The sequence below is a fragment of the Lontra canadensis genome, unplaced genomic scaffold (genome assembly GCF_010015895.1).
Source record: "Lontra canadensis isolate GAN:19392208 unplaced genomic scaffold, GSC_riverotter_1.0 scaffold34, whole genome shotgun sequence".
NCBI classification, from domain to species: Eukaryota; Metazoa; Chordata; class Mammalia; order Carnivora; family Mustelidae; genus Lontra; species Lontra canadensis.
The window spans coordinates 18,535,187-18,561,525 of NW_022631028.1; the positions used below are offsets into that span (position 1 = coordinate 18,535,187).

General features: G+C 36.6%; 1 protein-coding gene across 5 annotated transcripts in view; it reads left to right on the top strand.

The window, feature by feature from the left end:
- Positions 1–26,339, top strand: part of GRM7 (glutamate metabotropic receptor 7) — an 874,189-nt gene that overhangs the window by 412,902 nt on the left and 434,948 nt on the right. For all 5 annotated transcript variants that reach the window (XR_004383852.1, XM_032867455.1, XM_032867457.1 and 2 more), the window contains exons 3-4: positions 18,412–18,553; positions 23,935–24,089. Coding sequence is in view for 4 of the 5 variants with exons in the window: in XM_032867455.1 (XP_032723346.1) it covers positions 18,412–18,553; positions 23,935–24,089 (297 nt within the window). In the remaining variant the exon portion in view is untranslated. The remainder of the gene's footprint in view (positions 1–18,411; positions 18,554–23,934; positions 24,090–26,339) is intronic.

Sequence of the window (26,339 nt, forward strand, 5' to 3'; positions counted from 1 at the left end):
CCAGGGGCATACTTAACCTGTTTAACTCTCAAAGTAAATAATTTTTAGCAACTTCTCTCTCATGTATGATAAAGTTATTTTCAATAATAATCATGAAGTGAAAAATAGTAATATTGGTAATGGGGAAAATGCAAGTGGTAAAAATCTTATTTTATTGCATTTCATATGTATGTTCATGTTAGTAATAAAACTATACATAAATAAATACACAAAAATTTCAGACTAGGGATTTGGAAGAGATAAATTTTAAACACATAATCTTTTTTAAAAGGGGAAAAACAGGTGCCTGAGTGGCTCAGTGGGTGAAGCCTCTGCCTTTGGCTCAGGACACAATCTCAGGGGCCTGGGTTTGAGCCCTGCATCAGTCTCTCTGCTCAGCGGGGAGCCTGCTTCTCCCTCTCTCTCTGCCTGCCTCTTTGCCTACTTGTGATCTCTCTCTGTGTCAAATAAATAAAATCTTTAAAAAAATAAAAATAGAGCTGAGGGTCCATATCTGGGCTCTCAGAAAGGATGAATACCCAACTTTTGTAGCTACATGGATGGGACTGGAAGAGATTATGCTAAGTGAAATAAGTCAAGCAGAGAGAGTCAGTCAATTATCATACAGTTTCACTTATTTGTGGAGCATAAGAAATAACACGGAGGACATGGGGAGATGGAGAGGAGAAGGGAGTTGAGGGAAATTGGAGGGGAAGATGAACTATGAGAGACTATGAGAGACTATAGACTCTGAAAAACAATCTAAGGGTTTTGAAGGGGCAGGGGGTGGGAGGTTGGGTGAACCTGGTGGTGGGTATTATGGAGGACATGTATTTCATGGAGCACTGGGTATGGCGCATAAACAATGAATTCTGTTATACTGAAAAGAAATTTTAAAAATAAATAAATAAATAAATAAATAAATAAATAAAAATAAAAATAAGGGAAAAACATTATATCTCCATATTGGTTGGCTTGTTACAGTAACAAGTAATATCATAGTTTTTGTTTGTAGGCTTTGACTTCTGTAAATTTGTCAACTACTTTGTAGAAGTCGTTCTTTACCTATTGCATGTTCAGTGGACAACTTAGCCAGATTTGTCAATCTATATTTGTTCAAAGTTGATCAAAGAAAATTTTTTTTATTAATTTTATTTTTAAAAGTTTATTTTTTATAAGAAGCAACAGATACAAAATTTGGAAAATTCTTGAAGATAAGCATAAGTTTGGCCAAAATTAATGAAATTCCTGTGTCATTGATATTTCAGAAATTGTCATAGCGTCCATAATTCTCCTTTGTCAACAACTTCATCTTAAATGCTTATTATATTTTGTAACATCATTTTCTGTAAAAACAGATAAAATGGTAACTGATGTCAATTATTGACATTAATCCACTGCTTTAGAATAATTAACAGAATCAAAATATTCAGTGTTATTTCTTCATCTTTGCAATCACTGTGCTATCAGTGATTACTGCAAATGCACTGTTTAAATGCAAGAATATGCAATACTGTAGGAGTTGGAGGGATGAACTATGCCTGATGTGAGCTTGAATGACTTACAGGCGTTAGGAACTTACTCTTGAAATGAGAGTGTGTACTGAATCTGCACGTGTCAGAGGCCAACTGCATAATTTGGGTCTCCGGGTTCACTTACATGTTGAATAAAATGTTTGTCAAATGATACATCATGAAAATGGTGGTAATTTAGAATTTAGAACACACACACACACATATAAAAGTCAGTAGTAACTATAGTGATTGTTTAAAACTTGAACCAGAATTCACTAAACTTTGACCTTCAAGACCAATTTGTTCAAGTGCCTGTTTTTATAAATATCTTTTTAATTGACCACTTTTTAAATGTATTTTCTAGGGAAATTGACTATTTTTCTGCTATAACAGAGTTGAGTAGCTATGACAGAGACTCTGCAGCTTGCAAAGTCTAAAATTATTTACCACCTGGCCCTTTATAGAAAGAGCTTGCCAACTCCTGACATAGATCAACCAACATTTTGGGGGCAAAAAGTAATTTTTTTTACCTGTTATTTTTTAGAATTGCTATCATATGGTTGTAATAAAAAGCAGATGACTTTTAATGGTTTCTTTTTTTAAATTCCCACTCCAGACATTGCACATCTTATTGCCTGACTATTCCCACTATGCCATCTTGGTTTATCTCAGGTTTAACCTGTAGTGTTTTGTGTCATCTTACTGAATAAAGATTATACATGAGTACCAAATAGAGTCTAATATAACATAAACCTTCCATGTTTATCAGTATGCTTTCCCTTTCAAGAGTGCAACACCATAATTTATAAGGGGAGGTAGTCCACAAACATACATATAGTAAAACTGGGGATGATATATATGGCATAGTATGCATACACTTGCAATATCTATATATAAACTCCTATATCCCAGAGGGCCAGGCTAGGTTAAGTATATATTCAAGGGCCTGCTGAAATTATAGATGCCTGTACTTTCAGGTAGTATTTTGCCTTTTTTGACTGCCGTGTGATATCTATCCCCTGTTGGTAAGCCAAACTAACTTTGGACTGGGACGAAAATAATTATTGATTCTTTATGTATGAGTACCTTTCTAGTTAGCATCTTTCCTTATGGATTTTTCCTCCCCCCATTTACCTCTTAAAGTAATTCCTGAAGCCCAAGGGTGATTTTAGTGTGGATAAAGCTTTTGGAGCCCAGGTCCATATGGCTTCTTTTGCAGGTAACATTGGTTGAAACCAAACCATGTGTGAATATAGCATATCCTTTAGACGTGTGTTCCTTTGGTTCCTTCAAGTCACAGCACTGTCAAAAAGGTAGCAACCTGGATCTGATCCTAACTTCTAATTAAGATATTTGAATGAGAAAAAATGTGTGCCTTCCCCTCTAGGGAATGCTCAGAGCTCACATAATCACAAAGGTTCAACCTAAATTAAGACCCATAGTCTCTGTCGTAAGATTACATGTGTTTTCTTAATATTTTACACTAAACATTTAACGTTCCATTTATTAGAATGTATTTTGTGCAATCACATTTCAAGATGTCATTTGTCATTTGTTGGGCCAGTTGATAATCCTGAGGATTTGTCATTGCAGATTTCTCACTCTGGGTAGAAATCATGTGATGGCTACAAATATTTATTCTACAACATCTTTTTTTATAGGCATTGCTCTCATACCAGCCTGAAACTCAGTTTATCAGAAGCAATTTATTTCTAGGCCCAGCTTCTTCAGAATCATTGGTTCTATTTTCATGCATGGTACATAACACTTAATTTTTATGTATTTTACTTTATCTCAATCACCCTTTGAGAATATATAGAAGTCAAAGGTGAAAATGATACTTTTTTTGGTGACCCAAAACATAAAGCTTTAAAAGCTGATCACGTTTTCTTTAATCATTCCTGTCTTTTTTTAGGATTTGAGGATATCTGCTTACATGCCTTCTCTTCTTTCAAGACTTGCAAATGGTTGATCAAATTTATATTGAGGTCATTAAAGGTGTGATTTTATTTATTTCTCTTTTGAATATACTCTGAGAATGGAGATTTGTCATTGCTATTATCAACTAATAAAAAAGTGATTATGTCACAAAAGATAAGTATATTTGCAAATACAGTGAAAAACAAGTCATTTTGATTTAACACTAATAGCACCTTCCCAGAATAGAACCTTGTCTTTATCAGGTGCAGCTTTGGGTAAATCACTTGGAAGATAATTATAGAGGAATCTGTTTCCTGATTTCTAGACAGAGGACTTAAGCCCCTTCTAGAACCAGCATGGTTGATGTTGTGGAAGGAGATTGATTTCCAGAAGAATCCTTTCAGTAAGCTCTTATCTCATTTGCAAATAATAAATGAGCATATCTGGAGGATAAATTCTTTAAACTCTTAAGTGACCTAAGAACTCAGAAAGTATAGAATTTTCCAACTTATTGGCCCATTTTGTAGTATGACTTCTTATGGGAATTCTCTAAAGAAAATATAAAGGAAGGAAACAAGATTTCTCCAAAGGCAGACCAATTGAAAGTTGAAGGAGTCTACTTCAAATGCCTTACTCTAAGACCCTTGAAAAGTTCATCGAATTCATTGCTCCTTACTGTCAATAGCTCAGTTCATCTCCTGGGCCTTGGGAAGCATTTATACAAAGCTACCTGCTTTGGTCATATAGGTGAAGATTGTGCTGTTAACCAGCATCTTCATCTACCTCTTGTGATTAAAGAAGTGTCAGATGGCATAAAGCTTCAAGTGCCATACTTCTCAATGAGGAGGGAAAATATTTTTTTCTGGGCTTTGTGAAAAATGGTGAGGGTGACACATTTCTAAAGCCACCAAATATCAGATTCAGTGTGTTTCCACTTCTTTGGTTTGGACATAAATATTAGTAAGTAGCAAGAATTATTTAATAATGATAGATGTTCAAATTCTTTAAATATGTATTTTATTGATATGTGTATTATTCCAACTGTTAAAAGAATAACAGTTTGCAGCAGTACTGATATATCTTAGCAGAGATACTAAGGGGAAGAGAAAGAGAGCTATAGAAAAACATGTGAAAAGTAGCATAATTCTTTTTTTTTAAATCATTTTTTTAAATTTATTTTCAGCATAACAGTATTCAATGTTTTTGTACCACACCCAGTGCTCCATGCAGTCCGTGCCCTCTCTAATACCCACTACCTGGTTCCTCCAACCTTCCACCCCCCCACCTCTTCAAACCCTTCAGATTGTTTTTCAGAGTCCATAGTCTCTCATTGTTCACCTCCCCTTCCAATTTCCCCCAACTGCCTTCTCCTAACTCCCCATGTCCTCCATGCTATTTGTTATGCTCCACAAATAAGTGAAACCATACGATAATTGACTCTCTCTGCTTGACTTATTCACTCAGCATAATCTCTTCCAGTCCCGTCCATGTTGCTACAAAAGTTGGGTATTCATCCTTTCTGATGGAGGCATAATACTCCATAGTGTATATGGACCACATCTTCCTTATCCATTCGCCCGTTGAAGGGCATCTTGGTTCTTTCCACAGTTTGGCAACCGTGGCCATTGCTGAAGTAGCATAATTCTTAAAGTTCAATTTATCATTTACATGTAGAGGTCACTATTTCAATGATAGCTAATCATATCATATAATTATAATTTTGTCATCCAGTGTGGCAAACTGCTATCCAAATCGATGGGGTTACTCATATAAAAGTAATGCTTTCTTTATATTTCTTTACAAAGTTGAATTATGTGTATTTAAACATCTTATCAATCATGAAGACCAAGCCTAGAGATCTAAGTACAAACTATTCTTTTCCTATTGACAAGATAAGACTCAATCATTTTTTTTTTTTAATCCTCTAAGGATATACCAAAAGGGAAGATATTGTTTGAAGATATTGGGTTAAAATATCTGGCACTTGATGTAGGAAACAAAGGCAGAAGAAAAATCATTAAATTTCCTTACTACATACAGCCCATTGATAAGTCTTTGAAATAGGCCGAGTGACATTCCTCTGTGGACTCAATGGCCTCAATGTTAACATTTTTCTAAGGGCCAAAGGTAATCCTAGCCCCATCTCCCCTACCCCCACCCCAGCAAGGATCCAGTAAGTCTCCTTTTTTTTTTTTATTTAATTAAATTTTATTCGGTGTGTGTGTGTTCCAAAATTCATTGTTTATGCACCACACCCAGTACTCCATGCAATATGTGCCCTTCTTAATACCCATCATTAGGCTCACCCAACCCCCCTTACCTCTCCTCTCCAAAACCCTCAGTTTGTTTCTCAGAGTCCACAGTCTCTCATGGTTTGTCTCCCCCTCCTATTTCCCCCGGCTCACTTCTCTCCATCTCCCAATGTCCTCCGTGTTATTCCTTATGCGCCACAAGTAAGTGAAGCCATATGATAATTAACTGTCTCAGCTTGACTTATTTCACTCAGCATAATCTCCTCCAGTCCCCTCCATGTTGATACAAAAGTTGGGTATTCATCCTTTCTGATCGAGGCATAATCCTATAAGTCTACTTTAACATATAAATATTCCTTTAGAAATTTCCTTTATCTCTAAACCCCCTAAGAAAAATGTTGGCAATCATCCCCAAGCATATGGCCCACCAATATACATCTGAAGGGTCTCATAACTAAGATCTCATTAGATGGTAAATAAATGACCTTTTTCCAAATAGCTAGCCCCCTCAGGTCATGGAAACATTGCTTCTAAACTTTCTTGGAGACTTACACTATCCCTAAAGGCCCTCCCAACTTGAAAGTATACAATGGGCCACTCCTCATGACCCCAGTGCAGCTCTTTCTGCCCAAGGGTCCTGTCCCTGTGCTTTAATAAAACCACCTTTTTGCACCAAGACATCTCAAGAATTCTTTCTTGACCATTGGCTTTGAACCTTAATGACTTTCCTACATCAGCACTGATTCATTAAATGAGGAGACATTAATGTAAACGTGTTCACAAAAATGTTTATTTTTCAGGAGAGTTTGATAGACTAGAAGGTCATAGGAGCTATCAGCATCCCATTTCTTCTATTTGATAGATTGATTGAGAGAAATGTGATAGAGGAGAGAGTGAGGGACCCAGAGGTGGAGGAAATCTCATCAGAATTCCTGAGAGCAGGGAGGGAAATAGCTCTGGATGAAGGGTCAGGAACTCTCAGTTTTTTTCTTGGTACTGTACTTAACTATATAGTATTGTGCAAATAGGCTTAATTTCCAAGCTTTTGTCCCCTCATCTATAAGTACTTCCACTATGTCTTATAATACTTGGTGGCATTCAAAAAAGAATGGATGAATTAAAAAAGCTTTGGACCAATAAAAAGGATTATTTTGGGGAAAAGATAGTTACCAATTAGTGAAATGACCAATGAAGAATGACAGAAATCCCTTATTAATTTATTCATGGAATAGTATGGAAATGATTTTTTTTTAATTACTAGAGTATAGTACCTCAAGAAATACACACACAGATTACAAAGAATTCACAAAGCTAAGAGCCTATCTTTAGAACTACTGTCCTAAGAATATGAACTAGTTTGTGTGTGTGTATGTGTGTGTTTGTGTACATGTGTGTATGCCTGCCCTAAATTTCCACTAAATTTGAATTCTCTGGATGGATTCCCACACAGATATGATATCCTATTATGTCCTTGTTTTCAAGATTTAAAATCAATCATGAAATTGGCCTGCTTCATTGCTTTATTTTGACCAAACACCCAAGTGAGAACTGAACAAATGCAAACAGTAGTTCAGAAATATCAGTCATGTTTTAGACTCATGAGTTGACCTCCTTTGTTTTTGTCCAGAGATGCATAGTGGGATATACTTACAGAGTTGCTGCTTGGAGACAAGTGACAATTGATTCTGACCCCTGAGCATGCTCAAGGCACAGGGAAAAGCAGTCACGGGAAATAATCAGCCAATTTCTTAGTTCTTGTTCCAGGAAAGGAACAACTTGCCTTCTAAAAGCTTCCTGAATCAGAGCACTTTCTCGATTAACTCACTCACAACCTGCCAAGATGCCAGCTGTTGAGAAAAACTAGTTCCATGTTGGGATTTTGGTTGTAAACTAAACTTAGAGGGTTCTCAGAGGCCAGCACAGTTCTGAAAGAGAATTAGAAAGAAAAGTTGTCTTATTAGTATGTATCCTCATGTGAACGAGTAGAATATTTGTCTTTTGTTTTGATTTCTATATCACTAGCAACTAAGAGTGTGCTTAAAACATGCAGATGCTGGGGCATCTGGGTGGTTCAGTCGGATAAGCATCTGCCTTCAGCTCAGGTCATGATCCCAAGGTCCTGGGATCAAGCTCTGCATTGGGCTTCCTACTCAGCAGAGAGCTTGCTTCTCCCTCTCCCTCTACCTGCTGCTCTGCCTACTTGTGCTCTCTCTACCTCTCTCAAATAAATAAAGTCTTTAAAAAAAATGGCAGATGCTTAGTAAATATTTTATTTAATAGAGTGAATGAATGCTTGGCTGTGAAAATGGCAAATAAAGCAACCCACAGGGTAACATCACCAGCCAGAAGATTATCAAATCAAGAATCAAAAAGCCTAATTGCAGAGCATCAGCTCTGGTGCCAAGTTGGTCAGTCACTTCCTGTTTCTATACCATTTTCACCATCTTTACCATGGGAGGGTTGTTCTAAGATCAAGTCAGCTAGAATATACATGGTTCTGTTCAAGATTGCTTCAAGTTTCCATGTCTCTCAAAGTAAGATGCAAGTTCTTCTCAGGCAAAATGAAGCCACTGAAATTCCTGAACATATTTAACTGAGACTTGCTGTCTGACATCACTTGGCTGAAAGACGTGATGGAATAAGGTCGAATTACTGTGTATAGGTAGCACATGAGTTCTGCTCCCTCCTCACCGGCAGGCCATAAACAGAACATTTCTTGCCCAAGCCTTGAGTTTCTTGTTATAGAGTCTTGTGCCATACAACCCCAACCCCACCAGTCTAACTATTGCATTTTATCCTATTTTGCTCCAGGCAAGTTAATCTCTCCATGCTCCCCAAAATGCTGTTTATACTCTGGCAGCTGAGCATTTTCTTGGGGTGTTCATCTGTCCTTGTTTCCTGTCTTCCTCCATTCCTTCCTCCCCCTTCTCAATCCTGAAAAGGACAATGATATCTCAAATATTACACAGAAAAAAAAAAAAGATTAAATAGAGAGTTGATGGCTAAGAAAAACAAGAACCCTGAAGTCATAACTCCCAGGCTTCCACCAGATATGCCTCCATCACCTTATCTTTGCTCAACCCTCCTCCAATCCTGGGTACTGTTTCTAATTTCCATGGGAATCCTTACTCTTTCCCTTTGTTTCCCTCTCCTACCTAAAAGTTTCATCCACAAATACATGCAGGTGCCAGTCAGTCCCTTTCCCCCAGCTTCTCTACTGCCATGGTGAGCCCTCGTCTCTCTTCTGCTTGATATGTTTCCTTGAAATTCTTTCACTCTGGGAATTTTCTCCCCATTCTATATAAGGATGAGAATTCTTAGAAGGCAAGGATAAATTAGTAATGTATTCAATTGCAAATAACATAAACCTACTGCTGGTAATTTAAATTAAAAAGTTGGTTTGTATCAGGAAGTCCCTGAGTCAGTGGTTACTGACACTATTTCTTCTGCCCAAGGATGCATGACTTCAGGGATTCTGGTTCTAGCTTTCTGTTTTACTATTTTTACTGTGTTCATTTTCATCATTTTTCATGTTTTTCAGTGATGCTGAAAGGACAATAAATGTTCCAGACATGATATCCAAAATGCTGGAGGAAGCACAGGCTTTCTCTCTCTCTCTCTCTCCCTCACCCCCTCTAACCCCACAGCCCCGTCAGTTTTAGTTTTTCAGAATTGTCCCCAGAAAAGTGTGGTCTCTTTCATGAGTAACAAGGTCATTCCTATTGGAAAAGAAGTTAGAGATTTGAAAACAGAATAGACACCTTTATGGTGATCAATGATGGGTCGATGCTTGGGAATGGCTAGCTGACTTCCCTTAGCACCAGGTATCTGTCAGCAAAGAAAGGGAATGGACAGTTGGACAGTTTTATCCAAAATTACCTTTCCAGTTGATCTCTCTCTTCCCTTCATTACATATTCTTCCATTCTTCCACTGATGCCCTCTTCTATCCCCCAGATGTGAAACAACCCATGTAAGACTTAAGTTCCTCCATAAGGCCTTTGATGATTCCTCTAACAAGATGTCCACTTTTTTTTTTTTTTCTTATATAACATTTGCCCTCCTCTCCTCCTCTTGATTTGGACCAGAATGCTGTATCATCACTTAGCATGAAGGTGAAAATTGTAGTACTTATCTGCCATTAAATTTATGGTCTGGGATGAGTTACTAAACTTCAGAATGCCTCTGTTTCCTCCTGTCTAAATGGGGATGTTAGCACACCTGCCTCATATGGTTGTATGACCATGGACTCTGTCAGTAACGTAACACATTAGAATGGTATATGACACATAGAATTCAGTGATTTCCAATCCTTCAACTATGATTGCTGGTATCACTGTTAAACCCTCTGGACCTCAGTTTCTCCCCTCATAATGGGGAATTAGATGAGATTATTTCTCAGGCTCCTTTTGCTCTCATATATTATTCCTATAAAAAATCCTAGAGAGCCTTTCACACAAGAGTCTCAATAAATATTTTCTAAATTGAATTGGCAGACCTAAATAATAGAGCAAATCATCAGTAGAACTGTATCATGTATAACCTCTGACAGGATTGAGCAGCAAATGTTAAATGGTTTCCTATTGTTTCTGCTTATTAGATGGAAAAGTATCCATTCTCATTTGAGAGAGAAAAATATTTCTAATGGAAGTCATTTGTGGTCTAACTTCTGATGTTCTTCTTGCTGTTACAGATTGCTAACTACCATGGGCAGACAGAAAACTGACCAGTTTCTAGCTTCAAATTGAGAAGCAGATTGATTTCCGGGACTCTGAAATTCTTTCCGTTACCTCAGTGGCTTGTATCTTCCCCCATCAAGCCACTGACAGTGGGCTTTCTTAGATAAAGCTGGCATGTCATGAATGGTGTTATCCTGTCTGTGACATGCCTCTTCATTTGCACCATTTATGATGAAACTGTTCATTTTTTCCTATATGTTTACTCCCCACAGAAGTGAAAATTAATTTGGCAGTTGCAATGCCAACCTGCACCATAAAACTCCAGTTACTTTTCATGTGAGTTATGAAATGCCCCTCACAAGTGAGATTCTTAAGCTCTTGATGTTGAACAAATATTTTTCTGGATATAGGTTGCCTGTATGCTTTGGTGGCCACAATTACATCCGAGATGTTAACAGCAGGCAAGCTGAATCCACTGTGAGGGTCTAAGCTGAAAGACAAACCATAGAGAGAAAGTGAGCATTCAATAGGACAGCAGTTTAGGAAGAAAAGATGGTCAAGGTCAGAGAATGAAGACTGCTGATTTACCACCATTGTTGAAAAATAAGCTAACTGCTATCAGGACGCCTCAAGTGTGTGGGCGTGCATGTGCATCTGTGCAGACCATTTCATTCCTTGTTGGAATAGAAATAAGACTTGCATTACTTTCTCACAATGACACATTGCTAGCATGATACACTTTCGACTGAATTCTTGAGGTGAAGTTATGTATGTGCAATATACCTAAAATTCTCAATCTACCACATTCCCTTATAAATCTGAAGCAAATGAAGTGACCATCTTTCTATGAGGCACAGTTCAAGCCTTCTAAGAACAGAAGATCAAAACAGCTTCTTTATCTCTCATCCTTTGTTTTCTTATCTTCTTTCTTTTTTAAGATTTTAGCTTTATGAAGATGTTCGCTCCCATTAACATGTTAATAGCCAATTTCTCTCTTCTGTTGAGTTGTTTGATTTTGCACACCTGTGGGCAGTTCTGTATGATAGGGGGCAAGCAGCTCATTTCTGCAATCGCAAAGCTCCATGCATGGATTCCTCCGGTGTGCACTGGGTGGGCCCTAAATCCGTGAGTGCAGACCGCCCCTCCACTAATCACATCACCAAATGAAGTTTGCTCTAATTTGCTTAATCACTCAGCTATAATTGAATCCTGATGGGAAGCTGGCTTTCCATCCAGAATTATTCCCCTTCTCCTGCTGAGAAGGTGGGTAAAGTAGCCATTTCTTCTCCCTAGCAGCCCCAAGATAGTTTGCAGATGGTTCATTTCTCCATACTCCATGATGTTTTCCAGAGTTGGAGGAATTATGGCATGGAGACTGTAGTACCAGGGATTTCTCCTGTTGTTCTCTCTCTCTGCATTATTATAAGCCTTGTAACAAAGCATAATGATCCTTCCCTTCCTTCCTTCTCCCTATCTCACCCTCCTAAGAGCTCTCTAAAAACGTTTGACTAGAATATGTATACAAGTATGCTACTTCTGCCTAAGCTGGTCAGTTTGGAGTGCCCAAGCCAGTGCTTCTCAGAACCTGCTCCCCTAGCCACCTGCAGCCGTCTCACTTAGAGCAGTGGTCTCTGGCTGCCACCAGACCAGCAGCACCAGAATCACTGGAGAAGTTGTTAGAAGCACAAATTCACAAGCCTTACCAAACCCACTGAAGGAGAATCTCTCCAAGTGGGGCCAGAAATGGGTGTTTTAACAAGTCCTCTAGATGAACTAATGCCTAAGAATCACTTACCTAAAGCTCTTGCTAAAATTCTTGGACCTGCTGTACTACTTACTACTTACTAAATAAGTGTTCCAGAGGTAAGACCTGGGCAGGCACATGGGTAGTTAGGTAGATTACATGAGTAGATGATAGGTAGATAGGTAGATGTATACATATATATGTATACCTCAAAATAATTCTAGATGTACGGAGGAGTTGCAAAGATAGAATTCCCCTCTACCCTTCCCTTCCCCAAGTTACCCTGAATATTAATATCTTAAATAGCCAGTGTACATACCTCAATGGAAAAAATACTACTACCTCAATTACAGATTTTATTCAGATGCTGCTAGTTTTTACATGAATGTCTTTCCGTCCCAAGATCCAATTCAGTTTTCAGTTTCTCAGTCTTTTATTTTGTGACCTTCATAGTTTTGAAGAGCATAAGTCAGGTGTTTTGCAGAATGTCCTTCAGTTTGAATTTTTATATTTTCTCATGATTAGATAAAGGTTATGGGTTTGGGGGAGGACTAAAACACAAATGAGTGCCCTTGTCATCACAGGGATGACGTGAAATCAGCCAGCAGCACCTTATTCGTTACTTAGTAGTGCTGTTAACTTAATGATCCAGTTAAAGTGATCCACTGTCTGGAATTTCTCTACTCCAAAGTTACTATTTTTCCTTTCCTATATTCTTTAGAAGCAAGTCACCAAGTTTGGCTTTAACTCAAAGGTAGAGGAATTAATCTCCACCTCTTTGAAGAAAGGGGATCAAAGAAGTTGTAGGCATATGTTAAAACCACCAGAGTAATTAATAAATATTTGGGGGGAAATAACATTTAAGCTATATAAATGTTCTGCATCTCCTTACAGTTTCCCACACTAACTTGAGCATCTATCAGTGCCTCTTTTGTGCAGCGTTATTACTATCGTGTTCTCAGGGTGATATTGCATTTCTCTCATTCCTTCTACATTTATTACTTGGAATTGTTCTGTACAGAAAATTAATTCCTTCTCTCTTATTTATATATTTAGTCTTTTTTTTTTTCAGTATGGTCTCATACTGAAAGACTGTATTGTATTCTTTGGATAATCACTTAATACCATCATTACTTATTTTGTTTTTCATATTGTTCTAGCTTTGCTCACTGGACACGCTTTTAGGTGGCACCTGTATCCTATTGATGTGCCCATAACTTTCTTTTTCCTTTGTGTTCTTCTTACTTCCTGACATTGTAGGCTCATCTTGTGTTTGTCCTGCCCTAGCCTTAGAATCAGCCATTTCTTCAAAGAGAAAGAACCATCTTTTTGTTGGGATTTCGAAACCAACACTGGGGTCCTAGGAGGGCTGGTTGCTCTGGAATGTCATTGCTTCTAAGCTCTCTCAGCGGACATTGTGTAGTAACCCATGGATACAAGCATCCATCTAAAACGTGAGTTTCCACGGATAGTTCAGACCCTTTCTGGCACCACATGGTGCATGCTAGCCTTACTTTTCTGCTTGTGCATAAATTCTTTACAGTGAGAATCCTGGCTCATGTTATCTACAATTTATTTACTGTTTTGTTCAACTCGAGCATGGAAAGCAGTTCCAGAATTGCTAACTCATATCCCTGCAAACAATATACAAATCAGAGTACAATTTACATTCAGTTCTTTTACTCTCTAGCTTTAGAGTTTCCAGTCAAAACACAATTTTTAAGTTACTTAGGTCAACTTATTTTCTACTCATCTCCATCAGTAAAATTTCCTCATATGTTAGTAATACACTTAAATTCATTTGTCACAGTCCACATTCCACTCTAGGATCCCCTGACATCCTGGATGATTTTTTAAATCTTGCGTAAGTCTGGTTATCATGGTGTGTTGTTTTTAAGGTTTTGTGGAGTCATGCATCTACTACCATAGTACCATATGGAACTTCTCCATTACCCCCAAGTTTTCTTGTGGGGTCCCTTTGTACTCAACCCCTCCCCTCAACCCTTGGCTTCCGAGGATCTATTTTCCACCCGTACAGTTCTGCTTTCTCTAGAAGTTCATATGAACAGAATTACACAATATGTAGCCTTTTCAGTGGGGCTCCTTTCACTTAGCAAAATGCTTTTAAAATGTATTGATGCTCATCCACAAATCAGCAGTTCCTTTTTGTTGCTGAGTAGGATTCAGTTGTAAACATGTACTAGTTTGTTTATCTCTTTACCTGTTGACAGATGTCTTAGTTGTTTCCAGTTTTAGTGATTATGAATAAAGTTCCTATAAACATTTGTGTGCACATTTGTGTGAGCACAAGCTTTCAATTCATCTGGATAAGTACCTAGGATTGGAACTGACTGCTGCTTGTTATGTTATCTCTATATTTAACATTTTGGGGTTGCCAAACTGATTTCCACTGTGGCTGTACCGTTGTACATCCCTTCCAGCAATGAACAAACATTCCTATTGCTCTGCATCTTCTCCAGAATTTGATATTGCTGTTTTATAAAGCTGTTTTAGTAGGTATTGTAGTAGTATATCTTTGTGGTTTTAATTAACAATTCCCTAATGACTGGTGTCGAGCTTCTTTTCCTGTGCTTAATTGCCATCTATTTTTGTGCGTGTGTCTATTTAGATGTTTTGCCTACTTCCTCTTTTTTTCTATTGCTGAGTTTCAGTTCTTTATATACTGTAGATACCAGTCTTTGATTAGGCGTATGATTATCTCCCAGTCTTTGGCTTGTGCTTTCATTTTCTTAATACTATTTTTCATAGAACAAAAGTTTTAAATTTGCATAAAATTTATCTTTTTTTTTCTTTATGGTTTGTGCTTTTGATCTCATATCCAGAAACTCTTTACAAAAGCTAAGACCACTGCAGATTTCCCTTTGTCTCCTTCTAAATGTTTAATAGTTTCATATTTTAGACTTAGGTCTATCAATCCATTTGAAGTTAATTTTTACATGCAGGATGAAGTATTTGTCCAGATTATTTCTATATATGAATATCACTTTTTTCAGCATCAGTTTTTGAAAAGAATATCCTTTTTCCACTGATTGCCTTTGCACCTTTGCCAACAATCAGTTGACTCTGTTTGTGTTGGTCTATTTCTGGACCTCTTTTCTGTTCCATTGATCCTAAGTGTCTGTCCTTTTTACAGTCCCACACTCTCTTGATTACTGCAGCTGCAGCTTGGGGTTGATAGTAAGTCTTGAATTTACGTAGTTCAAGTTCACCGATTTTGTTGCTCTTTTTCAATTGTTTTTACTACTCTGGTTCCTTTCATTTTTGGTATAACTGTTAGAATTAGCTATTGATACATATTTTTAAAAGCTTGCTGAGATTTTGACTGACATTGCATTGAATTTATAGATGAAATCGGGGAGAGTTTATTTAAATGATTTTTAAAAATTTCTTTCAGCCATGTTTTATAGTTTTTAGAATATAGCTCCTATACATATTTTGTTATTTATACATAAACACCACATTTTAGGTGATATTGTTAATGATATTTTTTTCCTTTAAAATCCTAGTTGTTCATTGCTGATCTGTAGATACATCATTGACCTTTGTATTTTGAGTTTATATCCCACAACTGTGCTTAACTCACCTTTTAATTCTAGAAGATTCTACATAGACAATCATGTCATCTGCAAATAGAATTTTTTTTTTCTTTTTGCCAGCTGTTTGTCTTTTGTTTCTTTTCTTTTCTTTTTTGTTCTTTATTCCTCTGACAAGGACATCCAGTACAATGTTGTATAAGAGTTTTAAGATAGGACAAAATTGCCTTGTCATCTCTTACTATTAAATGTGATGCTTATTTTAGGCTTTTTGTAGATGACTATTATTAGGCTTAGAAAGGTCTCATCTAATCCTCGGTTATAGTTTTTATCATGAATGTATATTGAATTGTGTTTAGTGCTTTTTCCATATGTATTAAGATGATCATATGGTTTTTCTTATTAATTTAAGCATATATAAATTATAATGCTTGATTTTCAAATAATGAATAATGAAATAATGAATTTCAAATAATGAATCAACTTGCATTCCTTGGGTGAAATCCACTTGGTTATGTATGAGTTTTGCAAGTATGTTCATAAATGATATTGGCCTTTTTTAATAATATCTTCATCTGATTTGTGTATTAGGGTAATAGCTACCTTATGAAATGAGTTATTTTCTCTCCTTTCCTATTTTCAGTTAGAAGTTATATCTAAATCATGTTTTATTTCTTCCTTAACTGTTTGGTGGAATTTATCAGTGAAACCATGTGAGCCTGGGTCTTTTTTTTTTTTTTAAGTGTGTGTCTGTGTCTATGAATTTGTTATCTTTAATATATGTAGAACTATTAATATTATCCACTCTGCCCTCAGTTTGTATAGTTTGTGTCTTTCAAGAGATTCATCCATTTCATTTAAGTTGCTAAATATATTGGTATCAAATAATTTATAATATTCCCTTACAACCTTTTGCTGTCTGTGGGATCTGTCAGTAAGGTTAGCCCCTCTTATTCCTGACATGATAATTTGTGACTTCTTTCCTTTTTGTCAGCTTTGACTAGAGATTTATCTATTTTATTAATCTTTTCAAAGAAGCAGCTTTTAATTTTACTGATTTTTCTCTCTTATATTTTCTGATTTTGGTTTCATTGTTTTTTGCTCTTTTATCATGCCTCTCTGCATTTTTGGGAGGGTGGTTAGTTAGCTCTCTTTCCCTCTTATTTCTTAAATAGATGCTTAGGTTTCTATTTTGGCTGTCTCTTTTCTAACATAAGCATTTGATGATTATGTATTTCCTGCTAAATACCACTTTAGTTGTAATCTATACATTTTGTATGTTCCACTTTCATTTTCATTTAGTTTTAAATATTTTAGATTTCCCCTGACAATACCTCTTTTACCCACAAGTTATTTAGAAGTGTGTTTTCAAATTTCCAAGTGTTATTAATTTCTAGTTTGATTCTGTTAGGCATGGTTACATACTTTGTACAATTTCTATGCTTTTAAATTTGTTATTATTGTTTTTTTTTAATGGCCCAGAGTATGGTTAATGAATGTCCCATTTACACTTGAAAAGAATGTTTACTGTTCTGTTGTCCTATGGATTGTTCTATAAATGTTAATTAGGTCAAGTTGGTTGATAATGTTATTGGAACTCTACATTTTGAAAAATGACCATTAGAGATTTTATGCATACTGAAAATTAAGAGCCACTTACAGAGAGCTAACACTAATTGAGCTAAAAGTGTAATGGAGCTCAACTTTGGATTAGAGTTCATAGTTTTCTGTTTGTGGAAGTCTAGTACCATTCACCCAGCTGTCCATGCTCGAGGTGTAAGCTTGATAATAACTACCTCTCCAGCACATTGCAAGAACAAGTTTATCCATTTGTCTTGGCCTCTAGGTCTTCTGTCCATTGGATGGATTTTGTTACCTTTCTATAAGTATTCCCTCTACCCCTTTCACCTATACCAGCCTTTTTTTAAAGTGTATTTTATAAAATACTAGATCCAGGGGCTGCTAGTAAGCAAGAGGTGGGGTAGTGAGGACTGTATCAATTGCTTAGTAAACTGCTAAATGTTACCCTGTCTTGAAGTTTGTAATGATAATTAATATCATCACAGATCTGAGAAGTCTGGAGTCAACAAATCTATTTTTCTATTTAATACCCTTATGTTCTAACCAAAAATACATGTTACTAAATAACTTTTAAAATTTTTAATATGGGATAATATACATAAAACACATATTTGAAGGTTGGGTACATTGTATGTGGTCACTCATAGTTTGTTGCTCTGATTTACAGTCGTTGGTGTTCTTGTTGTTGTTTTATTTTTAGATTTATTCCATTGGCTCTGACCTTTAAAAGTTGGGATGACTATGAAGGTGAAAAAGTCCTGGGAATGCAAACACCAGGAAAGCCACAGAAATTCACCTGAGTTTTATGTCTTTCAGTACATTTTTACTGTAGTGTATTGATTACAATTTTCTTGTGGTATATTGCATTCATTATAAAGACCTTCCCCCACCCAGTTTGTCAGCCTAAATCTACCTCCCCACAATTGTTATCACTGGTGTTCCTGGGCATCATTAGTCATTTACAAGTGCAGTGCTAAGAAAATCAGGCTGTGCAATGTCATGGAAGGTGTACCAAGTATGAATAACAGCTCAGGACTTAACATGACATCTTAAGCCTTCCTCATTCAGCATCACCAAGGGAGTGCTGTGCACTCAGAATTCAAAATTCTCTCCTCCCCAGCTACTCACCCTGGTTCCTTTGGTATGTCTGAGGGAACTTTATTGACACTCTGCTTTCTTTTCTTAAACAGGTGGGCTCTGCATTGCACAGTCCGTGAGAATCCCCCAAGAACGCAAAGACAGAACTATTGACTTTGATAGAATTATCAAACAGCTCCTGGACACCCCCAACTCCAGGGCCGTCGTGATTTTTGCCAACGATGAGGATATAAAGTAAGGATGACTGGTGAAATTAATTAATATGCATGCTGCAACTTTAGGAGACAGAAAGATCAGGATACTGGCAGACAAAGGGGAAAAGATAGCACAGAAGCAAATCTATAATTACACAGTGGCAAAGTCTGTTCGTGCTTTCTCCCTTACATGAGTAGTTATAGCAAACCATGGGAGCAGCACTGTGTTGCTGTCATGTCTTCCCCCTCTATTAGCAAAATAAATGTATTCAATTACTTGTAAAAAGAGAAAACCACTAGACCTTTTAAAGATTCTTTTATTAAAAATATATCCAAATGTAACAGACTTTAATCCAAAGAATGGTTCCTCTTAATGTAAAAGGAAAGAAAAAAAAAAAAGTCATATAATCCTGGCTGTATTGCTACCGCTTTAGACCCAGTATGTTCCAAACCAACCTTGTCTACCAGTATGTCTCTAATTCATTTCTTCCTCTCTTCTTACCTCGATCCTCCCTAGAGTCAAAAATTCGACTGGAATCTCGACTCCCCATTTTTCCCTCATTCTTTGCATTCTTGGCCAAGCCAGGTAGAGTTAACCTTTGTTTCTAGAAAATAACATGCCCAGAATGTGTTTCTAAGACAGAAACAAATGTACCTGATTTCTTCTCTGCCCACTACCACCTTGTTCCAGAATATTTATTTATTTAAAATAAACAGTAATTACACCTGCTTAAAAAACTACTTTAAAAATCTAGGTTATAAAAAACAGTTCCATTCATCCTGCCCTTAGCTAACAAGTTCTCTTTAGATGCAGTGGCTAATGACAACGTTCTTGAATATTCTTCTAGAGGCAGTCTGCATCTCTTTGCACAATGATGCCTACTGTGTGTACATCTTATTCTCTTCCCTGCTAGCCTTTACTTACTATTTTATCACGGATGTCTATGAATGTCAGTACCTATCTCTTCAGTCTTTTCATTGCTAGGCAGAATTTCATTTTACATGCATGTTGTCATTTATCTAAATGCTCCCTTATTGATTGACATTTGATTACAGACTTTTGCAATCATAAATAACACTGTGGTAAACTTCCTTTTACAAAAATCTGTGTGCCCAAATATAAATATACAAATACATCATATTAATATAAATATTCTATGCAAGAGTTGGATATATAATATTAATATAACACAATTATATGTTAATATGGAATTACATAATTTTATATATTTACTTATGTGTTTTTAACATAAATCCCTAGAAAAGATTTTTCCAGGACAAGGTGTGTCCCAATATGATTATAGTTTTCCAAAGAGTTTGTGCTAGTTTACATCTCTCCACTCATGTGAGCAAACTGTATGGAGTTATTTAGTATTTGTCTTAGATAAAATATAATACTTAATTTGAAGGTGGGTATCATTTATTAAGAGAAAGTTTAAGAGCCCAGGCCATTATTGCATCCTGCTTGGATTACTGCATTGTCTTCATCACAAGCCTCCCAGTTCTGTGTCTCTCTCCTCCGCATGCACCCTAAATGCTGCCCCTGAATCCATCCATCATTTTCCCAGTATTCAGCTCTGATCACAGGTAGCAGGACTATTCAACTGAAAGCTAATGAAACCTGACATTGAGATACATGTGTGGTGTTTTACTAATGACCACTGTGTCACTTTGGGAAGTTGCCCCACTGTTGCCCTCTTCTGCTTCCCAGCTTCTGAGCCTCAGTTCTTCCAAATGAAAATCCTTCTGAGCTCTTTTTGTAGTTATCCAGCCTTGTCCTAACGTTCTTAACCTATTTCATTCCCTGCTCCTTCACGTTTTGTGTTTCCTCGTTCCTGGTCTTTGTGTGCTCTCTTGCACACACCTGGAAGGCTTTTCCTGCCTTACTTTCTCATCATGGTGCCATCTCTAGTGTGGCTTTCTGAAGGAAGACGTCTCTACACAATGCAGGTTTGGCACATTCTTCATAGTGAATGTCACTGATGTTATTTTACATCACTTGATCCTTTGCTTAGTGTCCACCTTCTCTGCAAGTCCCTAAGCATCTCTGGGGCAGAGCTGATGCCTCATTTAACTTCCTTCTGTATCCTCAGTTCCTATCATGGTGTTCGGTACAGAGTAAATGCTCAAGGAACAGTACTGAATAAATGAATGAGTAAAGTCACTATGCTAATGAACTCCATTTAATAATTTAAATACAAACTTCTCTGTCTGGACTTCACAATGCTTTACAATGTGTTCCTAATTTAACATTTAGACCCCACTTCCACTCACCCACTACCACACCCAGAATACATGGCTCTGGTCCCGCACAGTCCTGATTGCTTTGCCTCATGGCCTTTATTCATGGTGTTTTTTCTCTCCTTCTCTACTTGTGAAATTGTCTGTTTTTCAAAGTCTAACTTGAACATGCCCTTCTACATGAAACTGTTTCTGGTGACCCCTTAAATGTATTACTTCTCTCCTTAAAAATTCTCCAGTGTTGCTCTTAGGGCATTTTTCATCTACACTTTGAGTTATAGTTGTTTAAAAGATTTTGTTTTCATAATATTACTCTTGGGTCATTGTTTTGTTGTTGTTGTTGCTGTTTTGGTGGTTTTTTGTTTTTTTGTTTTTTGGCTTGTATCTTATTCATCTCTGTTGATATCTTTCTTATCTCATAAATGCTTTTCATAAATATTTTATATATTTTCCTAGAGGTAATACATTGATAAGTGTGGCTTTGTGTTTATCTCCACATACATTGTACATGTCACATAAAAAATTACCACAAATAGCTCTGCTGACTAATTTTTTTTAATACTCCTGACTTGTAGGTAATGTGAAGTTTTAATTTAGGATGTAAAAATGCATGCAATCTGCTCAATAAGTATGCTCATTCTTTTGTTTTGGGGTTTGTGTGCTGAATATTATTGCATACTGTGATTCATAGCAGTGATAGCAGAAATAGTTCTTGATAACTAGTGATAACATTTAAGTACATATATAATTTCCTTCCAAAACATGATCTTAAATACATGGATGTCTGAAGAGTACTGTTAACTCACAGTGTTATATTATTTATTTTTTTCAGAAGATTTACACTGTAAATGGGAAATTTGAGATTTTTTAGAACATTAACTTCAAATATTTTGTAAGAGAATGGCAGTGAGAAGACAGTAATGTCTATATTTTAAAGCTAAAATAAATGCAAAGTAAGTCATGGGTACCGATAATTTGGATTTAAGACAAGGGTGAATCCTTTTTCTGGAATACTTTATTCTGATTATAAAAATAATACCTAGCTACTGTATATCTACTGGAAAAAGGAAAAAGGAAAAGTTTTTTTTGTTGTTGCTCTTTATTGAAAGGAGCTATTAAGTTTACTTTGTCTCATGATTATCTAGAAAGAATAAAGGTTAAATAATTTCCTATAAAATTTGCAATCCCAACACTCAGAGATAGCATAAAATTCTGGGTTAATGTTTGCCAGCACTTCTTTCTAAACATACATAGATTTTCCCCCAAAACAATCTCCTGCTTTTTATCTCCAACTTTTTGTAATTCACATGTCACTTTTGATGCCATAAGTATTTTTAAATGGTTTAATCTTGTTTATCATTGTCAATAAACCCACACTTTTCCATTTATACTAAAGTGAACATCCACTTTTCGCATTTATGTAGTTTTGTCTTTTTTCATGTTTTACTTGGCTTCTGGCCACCTTTGCAACTTCTTCAATCTCAGCAGTGTCTTCCAGGTGGAATATTAGGTTAACAATACATTGTGTATTACCGTTATTTTTCTGTGCTCTCAGATGGCTCTATACTCCTGTGTGTATATACACACGTACAAGCAACATCTAGGCAGCTTTTTTCTTATATATGAGCTGTATAATCTCTTGCAGTTTTTTAAATTTTCTTTTGAACAAGTGCTTGTGGAAATCTTACTCAGTATATTCTAATTGTTTACCAGTCTATCCTCCCTGGCATTTATTCAGACAGTTCCCGGCTGCTCTGCACTGAGGCTGCCCGCAGTAATGAACGTATGTTTTTGAGAGAGTATTTCATCATTTCCTTTGGACAGATTAGTAGAAGTCATATCTCTAGGTCAAGGGTACAAATAATCGATTACATTTATTTTGATTAAAATTATGCATGCATATATTAAAAATTAAAATATGACTGGACATACTTTGATGCAAACAGCAGAGTCCTGTCCCTGCAGACTTCAGACCTTTGGTGGACTAGGTCAGACATCCAAGTGGCCATCCATTAGAGGGTCTCTCTATGTCACTATATAGAATTCTTTTTCTAGGGTGGTCCAGATTTTCCCAGAAAAGTTATTTTCTACCTCTGGTGACACTCCCTTAGTTTCCAACATTCTGTCAGCAGAAGTGTAGATTTCGTAGAGGATCTTACCATTTCAATACTTAGTGGTAAATTTAACTTACCTTCCTTCCCTTCACCTTCAACTCTCCGTCTCTAACTCACAACCTTCTGGTATTTTGATGTTTACAATATCAGAACCTATTCCTTAAAATTTTATTACTAAATTACCATTCCATTTTCTGCCTGGAAGAAAAAGAAAGAAACCCAAGGTTTTGCTATTTTATATACAACCTTTCAACTGATTCTCCTTTATTTGGCCATGTACCTTTGTGGTACTTAGTATCCCCAAGTCTTGAGAAACAAAGAAACCGCTACTCCTGTGGTACAGCCCACCAAAGGAGCTTTAGTTGTAGCTTCTTCTGATCTATAATTACCTCTTATCTACTTCTTTTTTCAAAAAAAATTTTAATAACTTTACTATGAATGATTAGTTTCCTTTTGTTTTATTTGCCTTGTTGCCCTTTTTATTTGTGTACTATTTCTTTGGTACTATTTTCATGAATATGAATATGGGCTGTAAAATTTTCAAGTATAACATACATGTTTATTTTAATAATTTAAGACCCTTAATTTAGATTGGCATGTTGCTTTCCAGAAATTATACACACCACCAGCAATGAATGCAAGCACTCATTTCTCCAACCCCATGCCCAAACTCACAAACCAAACCAAAACAAAACAAATCTTTTGGCCAACATGAGAACCAAATGTGATTATCTTTCCTTAATTTATATTTTCCTCCTTTCTAATCTGTATGAATATTTATCTCCAGCTTACTGGTTATTTATATTTCTCCTTTTTTCTTTTGACTTCCAATGCTTCTTGTGTATTTTCCTCAAGCTGCATTGATTATTTTTCTTAGTGGTTTATGAGATCTCTTTATATAAGCAAGATATAAATCCTGAGGCATACTTTTTTTTTTTTTTTTTGCCATTGATTACTTACTTTTTGAGAACTGGTAGCTTGCTTTTCTTCTGCTTCATTACTAATACATATATGTTCAGCAGCTGCTCCTTATCATTAATATAATGTTTCATGTTCTTTTTCACAGGCAGATCCTTGCAGCAGCCAAGAGAGCTGACCAAGTGGGCCATTTTCTTTGGGTAGGATCAGACAGCTGGGGATCCAAAATAAACCCACTGCACCAGCATGAAGATATTGCAGAAGGAGCCATTACCATTCAGCCCAAGCGAGCAACTGTAGAAGGTATGGGTTTTTTCAGTTGTAAAACACACTAAGAGAGTGGTTTGTGCCAGGCAGGATGGCTAAATCATGTGTCTCTTTGAGGGTTTGGTGTTTTTTACATAATTTATGCGGTATAATTTCAAACATGTAGCCATGAAATGCAAATTAAGCCATATATCTGGTCTGTTCTTTTGTTGATATTCCTCTTTTGAAGAGATCATGTATTTTTATAATAATTAGCATATTTTTTTCATTATGGCACCAGAGCTTTCCGAGAGAAGAACATTACCATTAATAAGTAAAATAATAACACAATCCAAGTGTACTTAAGTGAACTGCATTTTCTGAGAGAATATTTTCCCTTTGCAATTTATCCATTCTATAGCAGGATAACTACAGGGATCCTTTCCCTCTTTACCTTGTGGGGTTTCTTCCGGTGCCTATGATGGCAAAACATACCACTTCTCTTGGGCACTAACACCACCTTGTCTTTATGGGTCTCTTCTTCTTGCTCTCTTTCTCTTTTTCTTTCTCTTTCTCTCACTTTCTCTTTCTCTTTCTTGTGCCTTCCTAAATCACTGCCCTCTTTCTTTTCCTTGCCTTCCTTGCTGCTTCATGATTCTTTAAGAGGAAGAAGGAGGAGAGGGCTTTTATTGGCATGCTTCTGATCTAACAAAAGTTGCTGATTATAATTTATGTTTTCCTTTAATTTGAAAAGAAAACTTTTTCTAAAAGAAGATATTGTAAAGAAAAGGAGCTCCTCTGCTGCTGTTCTTTGTGTTTTTTTCTGATGGGCCAGGTCTCCAAAGATTCCCTAAAACATGCTGGCTTTGCACATTAAAAAAGCCTTTATCCTCTTACTCAAAAGGGGATCAAATATTTGCATTTCTTTCCATTCTGTCTCCACTCCAATATAATTAATTATTCTCCCCAGAAGACTGCATGGTCTGTGGAGACCTTTTAAACAAGCCAGGTTGTGGTTCTGTCACTGTTGCCTTTCTGTGTTATCGGGGGTAGATAAAGATCCCATGAGTCACCCATGTGTTCCTTGGGAGTCTTAGAATTCATTTCATTCTGCAGAACGTGTCCTGAGAAGATTGCTTATCTTATAACACAGACCAATGCACTTGCAGATGGGTTGCAGAAATAAAAGACAACGTTTTAACTATCTCCATTCTTTTTTACTCAAAATTTTGAGTATCCGCTGTGTCTCTTGCTCTGTTACAAAAGTTGAAAAAACAAGATAAGGACAAAACTCTTAACTTCAAAGCATACAGGGCTGAGAGAAGGTGTCAAAAATAGCTAATGACTAGGTCAAATGAGATACTGTGTAAGTGCAGTATGGAATAGATACCACAGGGCACAAAGGAAAGACTGTGAAAGTGCCTTTCCAGTGGTGAGGGTGTGGTTGGAGGATAATCCTGAGAGAAGGTAAAATGATGACTTTGAAGTTCATCCAGCAAACAATGAGAAGAATGTCTTGTACTCCCAACCTACCGGGGCAGGAACAGAAGAGTGACGGACACACTGGGGTAACAGTAAATAATTCATTCTTCAAAATAGTCCTGCATTATGGTTCCGAAATTCTTATAGTTCTTTATGTGCTATGGTGAGTGCTGTGAAGTGTGTAAACCTGGCAATTCACAGACCTGTACCCCTGGGGATAAAAAATACATTATATGTTTATAAAAAATAAAAAAATTAAAAAAAAAGACAAAAACAAAAAAAAGTGTTCCCATTTACAATGCATTGGGAGAATTCTTTTCTCCCCCAGATTTCCAGTCACTACACCATTGGCCCGATTGGCTCCTTTCTATCCTTTAGGTCTCTGCTGAGATACTAATTTTCCTTGGAGGCTACAAGTGACTATTCCACCCCAGCTAAGTTTGAGTTAGAAGCCCTTTCTATTCCTTCTACAGCATCCTACATGACCCCTACCATTGTAACACTTCTTTAGTTGTCTCTGTCTGGAAACATATCTCTTATGCAACCCCTCCATTGTACCCCCAGCACCTAGAACTTGTCCTGCATATGGCAGATTTTTAAGTGGATGGATGTGGTTGGATGCTGGAATGGATGGAGGAATCACAGACTACCTCAGGTCCTCACATAAAATATAGTAGAAAAATGGGCCTGAGTTGGATTATGAAGGGTCTTAAAATTATACTAAGGAATGTGTTCTTTATTCTGAAAGTTTGGGCAGCATCTGAAAAGTGGATGTGATCAAAGAAAGTTCACTCAGGTGACTTTATGAAGAGGTGATGAGTAGGA